At 41.7% G+C, this 20984-nt stretch overlaps 1 protein-coding gene across 3 annotated transcripts in view; it reads left to right on the forward strand.

The window, feature by feature from the left end:
• Positions 1-1050: 1050 nt before the first annotated feature.
• DCAF1 (DDB1 and CUL4 associated factor 1) overlaps positions 1051-20984 on the forward strand; it is a 53110-nt gene continuing 33176 nt past the window's right edge. For all 3 annotated transcript variants that reach the window (XR_010072748.1, XM_063347853.1, XM_063347852.1), the window contains exons 1-9: positions 1051-1187; positions 6571-6688; positions 11444-11520; positions 12256-12329; positions 13303-13416; positions 15488-15625; positions 16634-17137; positions 18371-18472; positions 19667-19825. Coding sequence is in view for 2 of the 3 variants with exons in the window: in XM_063347853.1 (XP_063203923.1) it covers positions 6579-6688; positions 11444-11520; positions 12256-12329; positions 13303-13416; positions 15488-15625; positions 16634-17137; positions 18371-18472; positions 19667-19825 (1278 nt within the window). In the remaining variant the exon portion in view is untranslated. The remainder of the gene's footprint in view (positions 1188-6570; positions 6689-11443; positions 11521-12255; positions 12330-13302; positions 13417-15487; positions 15626-16633; positions 17138-18370; positions 18473-19666; positions 19826-20984) is intronic.

Raw genomic sequence — 20984 nt, forward strand, 5'->3', positions numbered from 1 at the left:
CATAGATCTTCTCCGTGGGTAACTTAATATGACAGGATCAAGGGACAGTGCAGAATAACAACTTATTACCGCTGTAAAAGCACACAGTGCGCCCCAAAGGGCTGGGCTACTCCCACCGTGGAGCCCAGAGACAAGGAAAAAAACCCCAGAAGAACAGAAGACTTTGCCTGCATAAAGCAAACAGGGATGGGGCCACGCAATGCTGCAGGGTTTCTCTGCACACAGACTCTGTCGCTGCACACATGCATGTATCTGCTCCTGCGGGGTGGCAGAGGAAGGGCCTGGGGGGGGGATGAACTCTGGCAGCCGGGGGGGAGGGTGGGGGTGCTGGAAGAGGAGCTTGCCCTAAAGGCCCGGGAGAGCCTGAGAAATGCTTCAGCCCGGTCTGCGCTCCCTGCTGTTGGGCATGGCCCAGGGCAGAGGCGGGTGTTCCATGCCGCTGTGGGGTTCGGCTTCCACTGCCAAAAACGGTCCCCATTTAACTGGGAAGAAATACGATGATGTTCCTGTCTTGCAGATAAGAAGAGGAGAAACCGCTCTGGAGAGGGAGCGAAGGCAGTCATGCTCGTCTTCAAGCCGCCCTCTCACTAAAACACCCCGCTGTCTGCCTGGAAGTAACGTTAAGCAGGTGAACAGTGCACAGGTCACCGCTCAGCCTTGGCGCGAGAAAGGAAGAAAATGACAGAGCTGGTGACGGTCCCTGCTGGGGCCAGAGGACGGGATGGCAGCCTGCCCGCTGCTATCGGCGCGGACACCCGGGTATCAGGGCCGGCAGCCGCTGCTCGGTGGCTCCTCAGCGGCAGCCTGGAAAAAGCCGAATAAAGAGCCTCGCCTCCCACCCCGGAACACAGCCCTTCGCCTGCGAGCGGGGCAGGGCTGAGGGGGGGCTAATGTCGGCGCCAGCCGGGAACTACAACTCCCAGCCTCCCCCGCGGCCCCGGCGCACGCGCGCAGTGCTCGCCCCGCGCGAACTCCGCTTCCCGGCAGGCCGAGCGCCGCTCCCTGCCCGCCACCGCCTCCCCCCTCCCTCGCTGTGACGCGTCCGCGCCCGCCCCGCTCCCCCCCCTCCCCTCCAGCGTGGTGACGCGCAAAGTGTGTGCCCGCCATAGCAATCGCGGCCGCCGCGGGGTGTGCGGGGCCGAGCGCAGGGGCCGGGGGCAGCGGCGACCCAGCGGGGCATCGGGCAGGTACGGGCCAACGGGTGAGGGGGGAGCCGGGCCGGGCTGGGCTAGGCCAGGCCGGGCTGAGCCGCGCCGCCGCGCTTCCCCCGGGCCGGGCCGGTTGGCGGCCGCGGCCTCCGCGCCGGGCGGGGGGGAAGGCGTGGGGGGGTCGCCTCAGGCCCTGAGGGAGCCGCCGGGGGAAAGGGCGGGTTGGCGGGCGCGCTCCGCCCCCGCGCTAGGGAGCGCCCTGCGAGGGGCAGCGAGGCGCTGCGCCTCGTTTCCCCCCCCACTCCACCCCCCCGAGGCCTGTCAGCCCGGCGGGGGGGGGCGGGCCTGCGCCGCGCCGGCCCCGCCCGCCCCGGTCCTCCGCCGGCCGGCCCGCCCCCGCCGCCGGGGCTCTTCTTCCTCCTGCTGGGGAAGGGAGGCTCTCCGGCTTCGGGGGTTCCCCCCCCTCCCCCCCCCCTTAGCTAAGCTGTAAACCTTCGGTTGGAACGGGCAGCGTTGGCCGTTCTTCCCGTTGGGGCCCGGCGAACGGGGCGGGGGGGCACGGGAGGTGCTGCCGCGTTAGAGCCCGCCAGAGCTGTCATGAGCCTGGGCGCTCCTCTGGGGCGGTAGGGCCCTCGGTTGTCTTCCCAGCCGTGTAAGGAGGAGTGGGTGTTGAAACGGAGCGTGTTTTTCTTACCTTCCCTTCTAAACAGCAGAAGTTTGTTCCTGGTTTTTGTTTTTTTTGTTTGTTTGGGTTTTTTTCTGTGCTTCTCCTGGCAGATCAGCGCGTAGTTCCAGGTTTGTTTTGTAAAAAGAGAAATACCAGGAAGCTAAATAACTTTGTGGCTTTCCCTGGCCTTAAAAATATTCGAACTGTAAAAAATTATGAATTTTTAAAGAAATATCTAAAGCGCCGTTAGGAATATGTTCTATAGGAACCGCCAAGTTGCAGTTCTATTAGAGGTTAAAGAGGGAAGTTAAACAAACAAGGACTTCCCTCAGAGCTTCACTCCTGTAGGGTACCAAAGCATTATTTTGTGCTCCATAGATTGTGAAGATTTTGTTAGTTTGTTGCACGCTTTCTTCCACAAGTGAACTTCAGTGTTGACAGTTTATTTTGCGTCAGCATTAGCTTTGGCATGGTTGTTTCAGACTCAACAGGTTTAGGCAAATAGCTGGTATCTCATCCGTTTAAGAATAACTGATGAGAGCGAGATTTTTTTTTTTTTCTTAAAGTAAATAATTCTTAGTGTTAAAACATAAATATGTAAGAACATACAGATTTGCTGATCTTCTTGCTATATATTTAACTAGATTGCAACTCATGAGCTCTTAGTTTTCCATTATAGGGTTATACTATTATGTTAGACTTCTCATCTGCATTATGTCCTCAGCCATACTTAGAATCATGTTTAGGAATAATATAAAATGTGATTATTTAAGCTTGGTCAAAGTGTAGTTAGTAGGATTTGAGTTGGCTATATGAGGATGTGCAAATCCTCATGTAATTTTTGTCCACATATGAATTTAAATGTGCGATCTTCCTACAAAGCTGATTAAAGTTGATTATTTTTTTCCTAAGGTATGATTTTTGGTTTTCTTATGTGGCTCTTTAATTTTCCATTTAAATTGTTAAGGTATGGATTTTGCGCTTGTTTCCCAAGTAACCAAATTGTTGCATTTCAGATGTTACGAATAGATTTGTTTACACCTAAGAGGTTTCATACTTTAAAATGCATATCTGTGTTGAGGTCAGTGTGTTTGGAACCTCACAATCCTTTTCATGAACACAACACAAAATCAATAAGTGAATGACCTGTAGTAGCGTTGCAGCCGGTGTGACGCTCAAATAAGTTGAGGAGCGAAAGGGTGAAGCTGAACTGCTTTAACTGTACCGTACGCTTATCAAGGTTTGCAGTTAGAGGTCAGCAGGACTTGTATTTCTTCGTTGTTCAGAGGTGTCTGACTAAGTGACGCAAGCAGTAAGGTGTCTGAGATTTCAAAAACACTTGAGGACTTCTAGGTATCTGTGTCTGAATACTTCTTTGGGTTTCTCTTTTCTGTCTAATTTTTACATCTAAGTTCAGAAGAGTAAAATGCTCACAAAACCTTTGCTGTGATGCTGGAATATGAAGTAGTGTTTAATATTAAAGCAATACTGTGTGTACCACTGTGTGCTGAAACATGCATATGTGGATTTTCAGTGTGAGTGTTCACAGTGAGTGATTATTAAGGTTATAAATATTTGTCTTTCATATCCTTTGAGTAAGCGCTTTATGTTTTGTTTATATCAGTTCTATTAATTCTAAATATGATATTTTAGTAAGAGGGGTGTTTGGAAAAAAATATTATATTCCTTAGCTTATTAGATGTTATAATTGAAATCTGTAGTAGACTGTGATTTTCAAAACTTATTAAAAAAAAAACTTAACCTCCCCCTGGTTTTAAATCCATAATGAAATAGCTGCTTCCTGTTCTGCTTATTCCAGGAGAGCAGGAGAGCTTGTTCCTGAAGAGCAATTTAAGATTGAATTTGTTCACCAGCTTGTCCAAGGGAAGTAGTCAGAGTTGCTCTCACAGGCCTGCCTCTCCAACCGACTGGGTGTATTTCTGATAGTTACAGTTTAGTTCATACCGTTTATGATCTTGTCCTTTCTGCAGAGTTTGATTTAAGATGGAATCCTTGAAAAAAGTGAGCACAGTAGGAACTGCTTTGGTTCTTCTATTTAAAAAATCATTCACCTGCCACGATTTTCCATCCATGCTAACATGCATTAATGTGAGAACTGTGGAAGTAGATGCTTTGAGGTAATTTTTGTTATTGCTGCTCTTTGTGGTGTCATGTAGAGTAGTCAAATTTATTTGAATAGGTTGGGGGAGGGATACGCGTTCGGAATAGATGATGTGCCTTGGAGAAACATTTAATTTCATTGCTGTGTACCTAGAGGAAGGGTGGCATTTTTATGTTTTAACTTTATTTCAGGAAAATAGTTGTGTGCCAGCGCCAGTTATTTAGATCTATAATGTGCTTTAAGTGAGGTAGTACTCTGGATTTTAGGGACAGCTGGAGTTTTTCTGTTTTCACTTTATTATGGTATAGCACTGGGTGTCCCAGAGAGCAATGTGGGTAGTTCCTTTGGTCTTCCTGACTGGAACTTTGTTGACCTGTTGCAGGTATTGCTGGACCTTTCTTATTTTCTAACTGGAATAATTAAGGGCTGTTAGGGGAAGTAAACTACTTGTCAGATTGCAGTAGAGCTTGTACGAGCCTTATACAAACTCTGGGGTCACAAGGCACTTTTTTCTGTATCCCTTAGTTATAGGATGAAGGTAGAGGTGTCTGAAGTGGTTGAATGCAGATACCGTTACAGCACTTGCATTCTGAGTCTCAGAGTAGATTTGTCTGAATGTTTACTTGTGATATTTAAAAGCACAGAAGTGCTGCTGGCAAGTGAGGTTCAGTTAATGAAAAAGGGAATGGAGCTTTATGAGCTTGGAATAGTTTTCCTTTCCAAAGGTGTTTTGGGGGTGTGTGTATGTACAATCTCATTATATTTTGTTGCCTGCATTTAGGTAGTGTTTTTTCCAAAGCAATTTATGCATTTGCATCAAATTTCCCAGTCTAGTTCTGGGATGAATGAATAATGAATGCTCTAGATAAAATCATAATTACTTGTCATTTAGAAAACATCATCTTTCTTTACGCTTAGGTAGGTTTTTTGTTAGCATATGCTCATTTCATATAGTACTTATCAAAATGGTGTTCTTCAGACTGGGTCTCTTGTAGTTGCAGGTTTGTTTTTTTTTTTTCCCCATAGTCTTTGGGTGGTGATTTTTGGGGCTGCTTCTGCCAGTTTCCTCTTCATCTGGGTGATCTTCATTTGTCTCCCATTTAAGTAACCAGCCACAGTACACTAAATTCAGAAGCACCTGTGAGACAGGAGGTAGAGCTGTAGGGTTGTTCATCCATTACTTGAATGAGAAAAGGTTTTAAGCAAATTAGGGGTACCTAGTACTCGGTTAAACATGGCAGTGTTTTTCAGAACAAACTTGGGCTATAAATGCTTATGTAATCTGTGTTGACCTATGGCTCCCTTTATAGTCTGTCATTTGACCGATTCCTGAACATGTATTTCAGGAGTTGATGTGTATGTCACCGCCTTAAACATATCTGTACTTAACGTTGTTTTGGAAAGTTCTTTCTCTGGGTCAGTTATGACAAATGGATATTTAATCTTATGTCAGATGGATATTGGCCAAGTTATGGCTAATGAAATGCTGGGAACTTTTGTGCATTTTTGGACGTGAAGGAATTTCTTTTGCTTTGATTTCTCCCTCCCACCCCCATCTCCAATACAAGGTCAATTTATAAATTAGGATTGGGTGTTCCTTCCTCCAGAAGGTACAACTCTTCACAGCAATTGCAGTCTGTCAGATTGGAAACTAAGGGCATGGCAGTGTTTTGAGACAGATTGTGTTCTAGTTTGGTCTGTTAATATTTCTAGTAGATTGTTATCAGACTGATGAGAATTGATGCCTAGAAATTTAGAGGCTTAAACGAATCTACAGTGATAGTTCCTTTCATTAAATGATACCTTAACAAGTAACTCAGTACTGTAGGGGGATCTCACTTTTGAGGACGAGAAGATAAATCTTGGGTCAGCTGCTGTCTTGCAAGTAAAGGCTGATAAACCTGAAGGAATTGCTCCAGTGCTGCCTTCTGTGATCACTCTTTTCTTCTTACTAGAGCCACTGTAAGAGACTGTCCTTGGAAGCCTTGAACAAGTAGTGTTGGGGCGACCTGCTCTGTTTCCCAGCTACCACTCTCTTGGTGCTCCTTCCACTGCCCACAGTTGCTCAGAGCTGCTGCCTTCTGCCTCCTTGGCAGCGTGACACTAATATGATTCTTGGCACTTTTACTGCTGGCTGGAGGGTGTTAAACTGGAGTAATGACACTGATCATAATCTTGCTGCCCTGGCGTTGCTGTTTCTTGAGTAAATCCCTGGGCAACAGCAAAGGACTAACTCAGGTCTGCTCGTGGATTTGAGGTAGAGTTTTAAAAAGCTTCAATGTTGAACACACTTGTGGTTAGGTGTGCATACTTACCATCACGGTCAGAGTTGTCATACACCAGTTAAGACTTGTGTTCAAAGTGTGTGTGTGTGTTCTTTATTCTTCAGGCAAAGGATGAAAAAGAAACTTCCAACTTTTGAAGTGAAGTTCAGCAGTATTCTGTCGCTTAATCTTCTCTTTCTCACCCCTTGTTGCTGAGTGTCTGCTTGCCTCTTCCAAATGACTTGTAATCTTGGATTTAGATAATTTTAAGATTTAAATAAGATTTAGACAATTTCAATGTGGGATTTCTTGCTCAATTTTCTGCCTCTTTTTTTTCTTTTTTCTTTTTGCCTGTTACCTCTGCCTTAGGCTAAGCCATGACTTCAGGATCTGGGCATGTGGACTCCAAGGCTGAGCTCACTGCTTTGCTTGAGCAATGGGAGAAAGAACATGGCAGCGGACAAGACATGGTCCCTATTCTCACCAGGTAAGATCTATTAAATAAATTTCTAAATTTGAATATCTGAAGTTGCTTGACAGCAGCTTTTACCATGTTTTTGCTTGAGGTTTTTACGTACCTGAATACCTGTTGGTAATTAATTTCCTTGCTCTGGAAGTTGAACTATGAGTGTGGTATTTAAATACACACATTTTTTGGTAATAAATTTATATTGCAAAGATATTAAACAGACTGCCTCTAAAACATGAATTTAATTCTCTGAAATAGTAGAAGTCAGAGGAAACATTAAATTGTTGAAATAACTTTGGTATCTTCACCTGAAGCTTGTAAAATGTTGATCAAGACCAAAAGCTATGAGAATGTTGTTCCATCAGAGTGGTGGTGTGATGTTTGTGATTGTAGTAGCATTCATCAGATTAAATGAAAGGATGAGAGTGATTCCTTGGATGAATCAAGGGGATTATCTTGAGAAGATATTATTGAAGCTCATAGGGCATGTTTAAAGCGAAATTTTTAAACTTGATTTTTTTTTTTGTAACTGGATGTTGATTGACTGGCATTGTATTGTATGTGTGAGGAAAATTCCCTGGACCAATAAATTATTTTTAGGAGATGGGTAGGTACTAGTGACACCGTTCATTATAAGACATCTTCTATTACAACAAAATGTTTGAATTATCGATTCCATTTGTCGTTTCCCAAACCTCTTGGGTAAACTGATATTACTTCTGCTTTAACAGAAGATTCACAGAAATTCCACCCAATTCTTCCTCTTGCTTCTGCTGGTAAACCTGTGGCCTGCCTGGTATATGCAGAAGGACTTACTGCACTTGTACATTAAGAGCAATCCAGGTTTCTGTACTGTACTGTTCTGTGTTGTTGGGTCAGACAAGTCAGTGTACAGGTTCTGAGCTGGCACTGGGTGGAAATAACAGGAATCTGGTGGAGCTTCTTTGCACGGATCTGTGCCACGCCTCACCTAGCGCGCACAACTTTTGCTGTTCTTACTATGTTTTAAGAATCACAGCACAGAAGAGGGAGATGAGCAGCAGAAAGCCAATCCTAAACACTTGAAAATGAGTAGGTCTCTTGAAAACCATGAAACATGTTTTGGTGTATCTTTGTGTATTATCTGATGTGTGTCTTGAAGGAAACATATGTGCTATTTTGAAGCTTTTTCTTGCAGGCATAAACAGCAGAAATTTACTATATTCTAAGAAATTTAAGGAAATTTGAATTAAACACGTCTTTTCTTGTGTTTATAGCAGTCTGGCACTTCTTGCTTCTCCTCAGTTCCTTGAGTTCCCAACATTATTTATGCACAGACAAGTCTGATAACTCTCCTTATCCTCCAAGGTTTCTGGGCACCAGGCAGAGTGGTTATGGATGGTGAAAGCTTGGGTATTTTTGGCTTTAGCGAAGATAATAGAGATTTATTTAAGGTAGATAGCAGGGGGATCTACTCGCTCTTGCAGAAGTTGGATTTACAATGCTTCAGTTATCAATGAAAGCTGTGTGTCTGTTTGGAGTAGAGGGTTTTAAGTACAGTATAGGTTTAAAAGAGTTTGCTGGAAAAGATGCTAGGAATCCTCACCAACTGGAGCTTGCATTAGAGATGTCCAGAGGCAGAGTAGTGCCCTTGCATATTGTTTTAGACTTAAGGCAGGGGAAGCTGTGGTTGTGCTTGTTGGTGAGTGACGTTTTTCTACTTCCTTCCGCCTTCTGAGCTAAATGGAAGAGAACTTCCCTGTGTAGATGGGGGCCTGTTAAATGTGCTGCCGAGGCAGCATATATGAGAGTGCAGTACTGAGTGTTTCAACAGTAAAAGGACAACAAGGACAACAACAGCAACAGTGTGGCTTATAGGCCACAGCTGAACTGTCACTTCTAAATAAGCCAGTTTTGTGGATTTATGAACTCTGGAGTGTCAGAAGGTATGAATTGAAGAAATTGCTTGGAAAGCATGTCAGCAAACAACAGATATTGAATATATATGGTGTTCAAAAAAACTGTAAATTGAAATGATCCTGCAAGAGCATTAGTTCATAGTTTGGATGCAAGTCATGTGCAACCATTCTGGCAAATCCTGGAAGTCAGGTCCTTCACTGCATCTCAAGATCCCCTTTCATAAAGGGAATAAATCAGCAGCTCAAGATCATATCCACAAACCAAGTGTGGTGTTGTATGGGATCCTAGAGCATCTTACACTGTTGCAATCTGTTGTAAAGGCTCGGGTTGGTCATTAATGCCAAATGATGGCATAGAGCAGTATTAGGATGGCTTTACATTATGCCGTCTAGATCAATGGGAGTCTTCCAAAGTTGACGTACTTTATGTACACCACTGCCCCTTCCTTCCCCACCCGCAAGGTGAGCTCAGTTTGTGGCAAGTGAAAATGATGATCTGACTTAACTTTCCAAACATGATGGCAAAGACAGTTGTAATGAGAAAAAAAATTAGTCAGAAGTGGGGGAAAAGAACCCCTACCCCGTGTAAAACCTAGATCTTGTCTGCAAACTCTGAAGTGGCTAGAGAGCCAAGACAATGCCAAGTGAACGAAGGAAATCTTGAAACCTGAGTAAAAGTTCTGTGGTTTTGTGAATGGCTTTTTGTTAAAGCTCTGTGTACCGTGTGCCTATGTTATGAGGCAGGAATGAGCTTTGTTAGTTATTTGACTCTCCTGTTGCTTCAACTGAGAATTGACGAAGCTGTTGATCCAGATAGATTCATCCAAGTCACTTCACAAACCACCTTTGTATGTGTTAGTTAAAAGAAGGGTATTATAAGCAAGCTTAGTTTGCGTTTTGTTTTTTTCTTTTTGAAAGTCAATTTTAAAGAGGCAGTGCTTTTATTTTGGTCAAACAATTGTGACTAATTGTCTCAAAAAGCCCTGTAATTGGTGATTCACATCCCAGTTTCATCTAGGCTGTGATAATGTTGTCGTCCCTGAAACCACGCGGCAGTTTCAGCTGGCATGCTGTTTGGCTGCCTACCTAAACAGGGTGGACTGATGAGAATGTAATGCTCGCTTTCTCTGCTGCTTGTATGTCCTTTCTGGCACATAATCAAAATGCTGATTATCACCTAAAAAGACCTGGCAAATCCAGGGTGCAGCTTCTCAACTCCAGTTGTCCCAGTTGTCTGTCAGTAGGCACCCCTCAAGCTATTAGTTCTCATGGAAAAATATGAGGAGCTGGCAGTGGAGTATTTAAGTAACTTGCTTTTGCCAGAAATTCATGAGAGCTCAAGCTGTGCCACCTGTTAGCAAGGGACATAATTTGCATCTCTTTGCATTCAGGCTTACTAAAAGTAAATATTGGAACCCCACAGGATAAACAGTTTGCTGAAAGGTAATTGTCAGATCAGAGACAAGCAGGAAAGTTCTCTGCTCGTTCCTGATAAGCTAATTTGCTGTTCCTACAGTCTGGGCAGGCTTCATAACATCATCCTCTGTCATACTGGCAAGTCAGTGTAGTTCACAGAGACAGAACTAAGTCAATTTTTGCCTCTAATTGTCCCTGGGAGCACAGGATGTTTTCTGGAAAGTAACAGGATTGGAGTAGAAGTCAGTGGCGTTCTGTAAGGGAAATCCTCTGCAAAAGACAAATATTTTTCCAGGGATTACCACAGCCTTCCAGCAGTTTTCCCTCCCCTATAACTCTGCCTAGATCTCTACCCTGAGGTATTAAGACTTTGTTTTAAAATGCTGTGCTACACATAGGTTCTGCACCCTACTCTAGATCTCAGTAGAGGGGAGGGAATGAGGTTTTAAACCAAGGAAATAACTTTTAATTTGCTAATGTTTTTTGAATACTGCTCTTTATTTCAACTCAAACTTGCATGTATTTCTGCTGTAACATTTCATGGAAAAAGACAGTGGGTGACTATGGCATTATTTATTGCTTGAATATCAGATAATCACCCTCTTCTTGGTTTTGTTTAAATAAAAATAATAGTTAATTCCCTTACTGCTCATTCTAAATGAATTAGAGCATAGGATTTCTTGTGTCTGCTAAGGCTGCTTCTCAGTTTAGGGGAAGGCATAACTTCAAAACAACCTTCAATTTTTGTCTGATATGGAGGAGCATTTGATGTATTTTGAAGGTCTATGAATAGGGAGCTGTCTGAGTTTCTCCCTGTCTTATCCATTGTGGTAACTGACACATGATAAAAAGTTGAGCTTTGATGGAGCTGATTGGATAAGCCGAATAGAGGTTATACAATACTGTATTAAATATTAAATCCTTTTATTATTACACAATATTGTTAAAATTTAATATGCAAAAATAACAAAAAATTGCGTAAGCAGTTTGAGTGGCTGCGCCTGTGCAGACTGAATAGGAAGGAGGACTAAGTCATCTGTTCAGAACTTACTCTACTGCGAAAGAAAGACTATGTGATGGTGAGAAGTACTACTCAAGCCCTTTATTTACTCTAGTTCTCTACAGTATGTGTCCTAGAACATCACCAAGACTCTAACACGAATAAATAAAAGGTACTGGCCCTTCCAGGGCATCATGCTTGTGCATCACTGGGGCATTGATATGGCTTCAGTGTGTTTTGGAGCATGGTGGGGGGAGATGAAATATAAGAGGCAAGTCTCTTTCCTCATCCGTCTATTGTGAATGGTCTGAAATCCTCTGATGGCTCTGAATACTGTTCAAATGAAAGCTGATGAGCTGTACTTGTATAGTACTTTGACAGATAGACTATTGTGAGGAGTTGTGTACTAGGAGAAGACCGAGTGTGAATTCTGCTCATTTGTTGTTGTTCCTTTTGCAGAATGTCTGAGCTGATTGAGAAGGAGACTGAAGAGTACCGCAAAGGGGACCCAGACCCATTTGATGACCGACACCCAGGTAAGATGTCCTGAATGGTTTTGGCAGCACCAACTCTGTCACAACGGATACCTGGTAGTTCATATTTGAGAGTAAGCAATTTTTAGCCTGAACGTGCTCACTGCTGATCAAGGTCTGATACCGCTTTTGCAGTGGGTAATTGTGCTCTGTAGTGCTGATATCTGGCAGTTTTGAGGTTTGCTGCAAGATTTTGAGGCTCTGGGTAGAGTTTTGGAAGCGTTTTTCAGAGGCTGATTTGTGATATAAGTGATATAAGTGTATGATCGTGTAAACAAGCTGTAGTTAATGTGAAGTAGTAGATGTTAGAGAAGACAGTCTGTCTCAGGTTATCTTCAGTTTGCTGTTGAGTAAGTGCAGTGCTTTAGAATACTTACATACAGTCACTGATGCTTTTTATCTTGTTATCCTGAGACATTTTTTTTTTGATTACTTATTTCTGAGTTACTGGAGCAGTTTGCTTGGTGTCTGCGCCTTCACTGTCTACAAAAATGACAGTTTAATGCTATTAGAGCACTAGAATGTGTTGTGCTGTGACTGGTAGGAATTCTAGGGAGGTAATGCCTACTAGAAGAAATTTTAAGTCAGTAAATAATTCATATGATTTCTTCTGTATTTTTTCTTCTGAGAAAGGTCCTGCTAACTAGAGTACTCCACAATCAGTTTGAAGATAGCAGTTTGGTATTAATCTTGACATCTTGAGGTAGGTAGATAAGTCTTTTCCTGTTTCTCCCACAGGTCGAGCGGACCCAGAGTGCATGCTTGGTCACTTACTGAGGATACTCTTCAAGAATGATGATTTCATGAATGCGGTAGGTTTGCTCTGAGAACTCTATCTGTCAGTTCCTGACACCTTCTTTTGGCTTTTGTTTACTCTGTGCTGGTTGACCTCAGTACTCATTTAATATTTATTTTACTGGTGTAGGGACTATCTGTTCCAGAGCAGTGGTTTTTGAAATGGGTTTAAGTGTAACTCATTTGCCACTGTTAAAGTGACTCAAGGAAAGGGGAGTTCATGAGCTGTTTGGGAGTGCTGCAATATGTGTAGTAACAACTGAATTAGTTCTTCTCAAGGTTTGTCAGTCTCTTTAAAGAAAATGTAGCTCCTCTAATGCAAGTTTAAAAGCATGATTAATTTCTGTAATGGAAATTAATACCACTAATTCTAATGCCTTGTCTCTGACTACTTGGAAATGCTGGACTGCCTGTAGGAGCAGAGGAGCGTGTCAGCTCTAGAAGACTCAGGCAGAGGATTAAGAGGCAGGAGTCTGGCTTTCCTCCATTGCTATACTCTAACATGAGTTAGTAGCTAGAATTCTTGTTACCCTCACCTTCCTGCAAGCACCTGTATTGCTGGGAAGATTCTGACAGATTGCTTGCGTGTTGCTTTCTGTCTTAAACTGCAAGTGGTAAGTGCACATAGATGCCGTTAGAAGTGTGCTTTTTTTAATGTAATTTTATTTTCAGCTTTTATCTTCTCACGTTTACACTGTTATTGAACTGCAATATTTTTTTTCTAGGCATTTGTCTTTACAAATCAGTTCAAGATAGATATTTAGTCAGTGAACAGCAGATCAGAGGGGAATTCTGTTTCTTTGAGAAGCAATTTCAACTTCTGAGGCATGGGAGGAAGCAGGTTAAAGGCTGGTCATCTTTAGATCCAGGGCTTACATACTGACACTTCTTCCTTTATCATTTTGCTGCTGTGGGAGTTGTAAGGCTTTCACTGCACTGGTTTTGGTCAGAACTGAATTTCAAACCAATGCTGTTCCTGATCTTCTCTAGCTAGTGAACGCTTATGTGATGACAAGCAGAGAACCTCCATTAAACACTGCTGCCTGCCGTCTTCTTCTGGATATCATGCCGGGACTGGAAACAGCTGTTGTCTTTCAGGAAAAGGTATCATCTATATACTAAGGCTTGGTTTTTAAGCTTGGCGTATTACATACTCCAAGAATTCTTCCCACAGGAGAAACCAGTACAAAGCCATATTGAAATCCTGTCTCTAGGAGACAATCTGTTCAATCTTACTAATGGTTTGGGGCTTTTTGATGTTGGCTTGTTCAACTGACCAAATCTTGGGTATTTCACAGCTTGTAAGGGATTGTGATTCAAACACAGGAGCTGGAACTTAATGTAATGTTTTGGGAAATGTTATACTCTGAATTGTTATTTCATAGGGCTCTGAATGGAGCAGGCTGTATAGAATGTGAAGACTTGCTGTAGGAGTCTTGCCCAGTAATCCCCAGCTACAGCAGAGCGATAGCATTATTAGAGCTAAGTGATAAGCAAGTCATACTTTAACTAAGCAGTCTAAAATCCACATGCTTTGTGGGGATTATCTGGAACTGTGATGGACAGCTGAATTGGACTTCTGTGTGTTGACAAATGTGGTTTTCTGAAGGAATGCACTGAGGGTTGAAAGTGAGGAGGAAGGTGGTTTCAATCCTGAGCCCAGTTTCCTCATCTGTAAAAATTAATGCAGTATTTTTTTAAGTTTGGAAATCGGTTAGTGCTTTATATGAAAGTTCCAAATTAGTTTCTTTACTATTGGAAATATGGATATGAACTCTAAAGCATGATAAAAGGTAAGAATAATGTTCGCCCTTTGTTGATGGATTGAAATTAATTTGAGTTCTTTGTAATCTGTCCAAAAGCTAAGGCTGTGCAACTTTGATCGGAAAAAAAAATTAAAAGCAAAACAATACTTCCCTATTTGTGGAGGATATAGTTTTTTTCCAGAGACTAAATCTTTCTGTAAATTGGAATTAAATTTTTAAGTTAAGTTTTGCACTTAAGGACTTTTCTTCTCTTGACTTGAGAGTATATAGAGCTCTGTTATGCCACTTTGGGTTCCTGTATGTAGGAGGTTTTAGGATAGCTCAAATCGGTTGAAGAGGGTACTGTTCTGGTCATAAAGAGGTCCTCTAGCGGCCAAGGTACGTCAGATCTCATCGATTTTTTTTTTCTTTTTTTTTTTAAATGACATAACAGCATTTAAATAATAATGCAATTTTTTTTAAAAATGTAACAGGGAGGTCTTTAAAAATCTGTAAGCTGAGAGTTCTCATTGAAATGTATGTCTATTCATTATTACTTTTAGCCGGTCTTTTATTGTATTGTACCTGTGATTCAAATTGTATGCAAGATTCCTGTCACAGTAATGATCTGTTGTTGTATGATGTTTCAAAATCTAGTAGTGATTTATAGTAAAAAATAGAATCTTTCATTCTAAACCATTCTCTTTTTAATTGACTCTTTTAATTTTTAATTAAGTTATCCAGGCTTGTTAAGAAAAGTTGCCTGGCAGGCTGTGATCAAACACTGCTGATTTTATTACTATTAAAAATATTAACCATATTTAACATTAAGATTTTAATCAGTACAGATTGGTATACTTGCACGCATTTCTGTCTTCTCCAAACATTATGGATTTCTGACTATGTTGAGAATTGTTCTTTTCGTTGGCAAGTAGTCATTGATGTGAAGAGTTCCTCTGGCACCAGGTAGCCTGCTTATTTAAATTGCAAGCTTTTAATGAAATGTAAGAAACTTACCCAAATTCCATTCTACTTGGTGTAAACTCAACATGGCTTCTTTGAAATCTGCTAATTGCTGGAGATTTATATTAGTGAAACTGACAGGAGCTTTTGGCTTGTGTGTTTTGTAGCTGTATTGTTTTACTAGTTCCCGGGCAGTAGGTTGACTGGCCACTTCAGAAGATTTTTGCAGGTGCAAATCCTGATTGCAGATATCTAATGCCTGGAAATAGTTTCACACAGCTTAAAATGTTAGATTTTTTTTTTTTTGGTTCAAGATATTTTTGATTTGTTACATGATGAGGAGGAAATCTAGCCTGGTCATTGCCAGAGATTGAGAGAATTGTTACCTACAGATGCTTTTGCTGTGACTGAGAAGTTAGAAGTGAAATATAACTGTTGGATTTGCTTTCTTATTTTCTTCATTCTAGGAAGGCATAGTTGAAAATCTCTTTAAGTGGGCGCGAGAGGCTGATCAACCTCTAAGGACATACGCAACAGGGCTATTAGGAGGAGCCATGGAAAACCAAGATATTGCTGCAAATTACAGGGATGAGAACTCCCAATTGGTAAATATCTCTCGATCACTTTCCTTTTTTTAGAGGGCAGATACCTTTACCTTTTTTTGTGTTTCAACTTGTGGGTTGAGATAGAGACAGTTTAATAAAACAGAAAAGGAAAAATAACGATATGGTAAAATAATATACAAAATACAGTAATACAACACAAGTCGTTTTGACCACCCGGTGAATTGGTTGCCCGGCTCCTCCTGAGCAGTGATCACGGATTGCAGCCTCTGGCTAACCCCATTGATATACCGACTGTGACGTCTGGTACGGAATATTCCACTGGCCACGCCATCATTCTGTCTATGCTCCTCAGCTTCTGGGGGAAGCTGAAAAAAGTCCTTGAATAGTATAAACATCACCTGGCAACAACTAACCCAATATGCATTATTGCCATTATTTTCCTACTAAATCTGAAAACACAGCAACTACCAGAAAGAAAATTAACTCTACCGCAGCTGAAACCAGGACAGATGTTTATCAGCAGTTGAGATGACTTTCGGAAAAAGGCAGAATAGGCAAATTTGCCTCCCAGGACAGCATACAGTGTATTGAAGCATAGGTGAATTCTAATTCTAGGATAGGTACGGCCTTTAAAAGTAAAAGCGTGACCTTAGGTTTTGTGGAACTGCAATTTATCAAAGCTGCTACTTCAAAAGGGAATGTCGCCTTTATTCTAGGCTAGGCAGAGATGATGTAAGGATGCTGCGGGCTGGTATGCGGTTCTGTTAGCGCTGATAGAGCTCATCTGCTCTTAATGGCTTTCAAGCCACTTCCTGCTCACGCAGGAGACTAGGTGCTGGTATTTTAGAATGAAAGTAGCGGTAGCAAAAAGGGTTTGAGTTTTCTATTTCACTTGAAATCATTATTTCTCTGGGCAAATGTACACCACAGCATGCTTGACACTTTATGCTGTGGTGTCAGTTGTATGATAAGAACAAAAAATGTGTATGTGAGTTGCATGATCAAAGCAAGAAGTGTGTTCTCATGCACGCTTCTTTTCTGAAACAGGTGGCTTTGGTGCTTCGACGGCTACGAGAGTTACAGGTCACTGAAATGACTACAAAACAAGAAAACAAGCGTCCCAGTCCTCGGAAAGTGCCGTCAGATCCTCTGCTGCCTCTAGATGAAGAGGCTGTGGATATGGACTATGGGGAAATGGCAGTAGATGGAGAGCAAGAGGAAGTTCCCGGTGATATGGAGATCTCCTTTCATCTTGATTCAAGTCATAAGACCAGTAGCAGAGTAAATTCTGCTACAAAGCTAGATGATGGGGGACTGAGAAAAAGCAAATCAGGGAAACAGCATGAAAGAGACGGCTTCCGGAAGGCCAAGCAAAAGCTGGGCTTCTCTGCTTCAGAACCAGAGCGGATGTTTGTTGAACTGTCCAACAGCAGCTGGTCAGAAATGTCCCCATGGGTGATTGGCACTAATTATATGCTTTACCCTTTGACTCCCGCCATAGAGCAGAGGCTAATTCTTCAGTACCTGACTCCCTTAGGGGAGTACCAAGAGGTGAGCATATGAAGGTGGGAGGAAACACTCTGTGCTTGAGTTCTTCTGACAAAACTATGAGTGGTATTGTGGGAAAAAATTTGCAGAACTGTTATATCTCACTCCAGTGTTTCCTGATGTGATTAAGACCAGTAATCTTTCCTGAGTTGTTAATGACTTCCAAATTGATGGAGTCATTAGTTTCAGTATTACTAGGTAGGTAATATTCAAACCTGAACCTAGCAGTTGTGTGGTCTAGTAGTTGGAGCACAGCACTAGGAATTTTATTCCTGGTTTCTGTTAAATTTGGTGATTGTTTACGTGACACAGGGCGAGTCACTTTGAAATACAGACATTTTTCCTGTTTGCTCTGACGGATGAAGTAGACTCCTGCAATTAAAAGTCTGAGGAAATAATGAACTTGAAATTCTAAATGAAGTGGTTTGTGTAACCTCTGCAGTAGCTCTGATGAGAAATGCTGTGACAATGTTATGCAGGTGCTTTTGAGAGCTGTCATTACTTACATGGACAAAGTAATTGGGCAGTGTCAGAATAACGAATAACCAAAGTGTGTTTCCTCTTTCCTTTTTTTTTTTTTTTTGACCATAAAACTCAAGTTAGCATAGGTCTGCAAACCGCCTTTATCTGTGTCTAATCTTTTTTTAGGTGGTTTAACTTGATTTGAAATAGAACAAAGCAACAGTTTTGCTTTGTGATATACGTGTTGTGTGTGTGCACGTGTGTGCCTTGCTTCTGTGAGAGGAAAAGAAACCATTATCCCCCTAATAATACCCTGCATGCTGACTGGATCACTTCATATGCCAGCAATAATAGGATATAAAAATAGGAGTTAATAGTATAAAGCTGTTAAAGAATTATGCGAAGGGTTTTGGTTTGTTGCCCTGCTCTCCTGTTTTTTTCTGTTCAGTTGTTGGGTAGTTGTCTTTGCACAGATGAAAAATGGAACGTATCGCCAGGGTGGTTATTTGTGTGGATTTGCCATAGCCGCCCTTGAAGGAGAGTCTTAAGATTTCCATGTGGCAGCTGTCATGCACCTTGCTGCAGTCAGCAGATGTATTACAAGAGGTCTGTTAACCTTTATTGCTTCCTATGGATGGAGCTGGTTACCACTGACCTCTCATAACAGGTATCTGCCAACAGGGGAAAACTGGGGGTTTGAGAGAGTAAAAACCAAAACAGACCTTGTATTTCCCATGAAACATTCAGCTAGTCTCCCCTTTTTATTTTTTGCAGCTACTGCCCATCTTTATGCAACTGGGATCAAGGGAACTGATGATGTACTACATCGATTTGAAGCGAACTAATGATGTGCTGCTCACTTTTGAAGCCCTTAAGGTAAATTACTTTCATAATGCATAAAATGTATCATAAACATTGTAAAAGCATTGAATATATATCTGCTGCATGCGTCAAAGGCAAATGCTCACCTTCTTTAGGCCTCTATCTTGCAGGATTCCCTGGGATTGGAATTGGCTTTCACTCAACTTGAATGCATTGTGGTTTTGTTTTTATAACTCTCGAGTATTTAAAATTAAAAAAAATTTAAAAAAAGAAAGGAAGGGGTAAAAAAAATCTTAATTTTGCAGGACATGCCATTAATTCCAACTGTCATCTGCCTATCTGAAGATGATAAAAATTGCTTTTTCTGTCAAACGCTAGTGTTCCTGCTGCCCTTAGGTGGCATTCCTGGGTAGTTCCACTGCCTGTCATCTCAAGGGACATTTGTGAGGAGTAAGAAGCATAAATGTCTTACTCCCAGAAGCCCCGGCATGACATCTCTGAGCTTAATGTTTGAAATACAATAGTTTTCTGTGACTAGTCTTTAGGCTACCTCCCCAAGGTAGAAAACCATGCAAAATAACCTTCCTCAAGCCAAACCTGCAGTGCAGTAGCACAAGTTATATTTGTCTGTGCGTTCTTTCCCTCTTTTACAGTAACTTCTTGGCATCTGGTCCTCCAGTGTCATCTTTATCTCTATTTCATTGTCATTTGAGAATTTGTTTCCTTGGAAACAAATTCTGCTCCTACCAAAGGTGTAGGTTAACTCAGTTGGAAGTGGGGTGGACTTTACAATGGTTCTTACTTTTTCCTCCTAAGATGTGGGTAATACAGAAAAGTAAAGTGTAGTAAACCTCAGTGTAGCTGCAGACTTCCAGTTTAACAATAGCCTGTAAACTTCATTTTGTAAAAGTGTGAATACAAATTTAAATATTTCTTAGTGATAATAGGAAGTGAGTTAATATGAAAAGAATAGGAAGACTTAAGGTGGCCTATTGGATGATTTCTGAGTTGCTCTGCTTTTCTCGTATTTCTTTTGCAAGACGTCTAAAACACAGCAATAGTGTCTTTTTTGGGTTTTTGTCATTGGGATTAATACTACGTTCTGCAGTTAAATGTAATGGGAGGAGGAAATAAGGTAGGCAAAGCATGGAGCGCTTTTTTTTTCTGCCCTGTTTTTCTATGGGGCAGGGGGTGGAATTGGTGACAGTTTGAAGAATTACAGTCTAATCTGCTTTTATCCTTCCTTAGCATTTGGCATCATTGCTGCTGCATAACAAGTTTGCAACGGAGTTTGTTGCTCATGGAGGAGTGCAAAAGTTGTTGGAGATTCCTCGTCCTTCCATGGCAGCAACAGGGGTCTCCATGTGCTTATATTATTTGTCTTACAATCAAGATGCCATGGAGAGGGTAAGAGGCATTCTTTTACTGTAACTGCAGTGATTCCTTTCGTTTCTTAGTGGTTTCTACCTGCATTCAAACAGTGAATAAATATCTCCTAAGCTAAAAAGCAAATTTATATAGAAGACTTTGGTATGTGCAGAGGCAATAAGAAGTATATAAATAGTGGTGTATTTGGGTGTGGATTTCAGTTCCTAGGGAATGAACTGAAGACCTCTGTCTTGTGGTCCTTGTCTCAGTACTCTCATTCACTCTTTCCATCCTATTATTCCCTCTTTCCCTCAAAAAAAAAAAAAAAAAGAAAAACTCCATCATTCTCATTTGTCTTTTCCATCTGTTCTAATGGACGACTCTACCTGAGATTGGTTTTTTTTTTCCATGTACAGTCCCAGTGTGGATAGCCTCAGTGTTACACAGTACCTCAGTCTGATTCCAGACAACAGCACAACTTCTGTGGTGGTGTTAAAGTGCAGCAGGAGACCAATGCAGGTCTGTTCTGCATTGTTCAGAAAATCAAATTAAATGACACTAAGGGTTCTTTGTAGCCTGAGCTTATAAATGTTCAAAGAGCTGATAATGAAGGTAATGTTCCTCATCTAATATTTTAACATAGAAAAAAATTCTTAAAAGAAATCCTCCTCTCAGTTCGGTAGTGTTCTTCCAGCAAGCATCCCTTCAGACAGGTTGATATGGCAGACCACCCTTAAGCTTCAGTTTCCCAGGTACTTTAAACAGTGATTCTATTTCCTTTTTTTATTTGTTTGTACTGGCAGTAGCATGTCTGTGCTGATCTACAAACTGATCCAGTTTATTCTACAGTTGCTACCGTACCAGGAAAAAAAAGATGAACTTTCAGCTTGTGAGCCTTAGCCTTAGTACGGGCATATGGGAGCATCCTGCTCTAAGATGCATTCAAAACAACTGCAAAGTTGTAGCCTTAACCTTCCAACTCTGCTCTGCTTTGAGTGATGGCTTTTGATTCCTGGCCTGTCCCTGGCATTGTCTAGTTTCTAGGGTTTTTTTCAGCTGAAAATGAAAGCAGTTAAACTAGTAACTGTACATTTCTGATTATTCTTTACCAGTTTTTGATGCTGTCTGAATGTGTGTTGTGATTTAACATGCTTAACACTCCTGAGCGCACAGAGGCCAGACTGGTAGTGGTTGTTTA

The sequence above is a fragment of the Chroicocephalus ridibundus genome, chromosome 10, assembly GCF_963924245.1.
Source record: "Chroicocephalus ridibundus chromosome 10, bChrRid1.1, whole genome shotgun sequence".
Taxonomy (NCBI): Eukaryota; Metazoa; Chordata; class Aves; order Charadriiformes; family Laridae; genus Chroicocephalus; species Chroicocephalus ridibundus.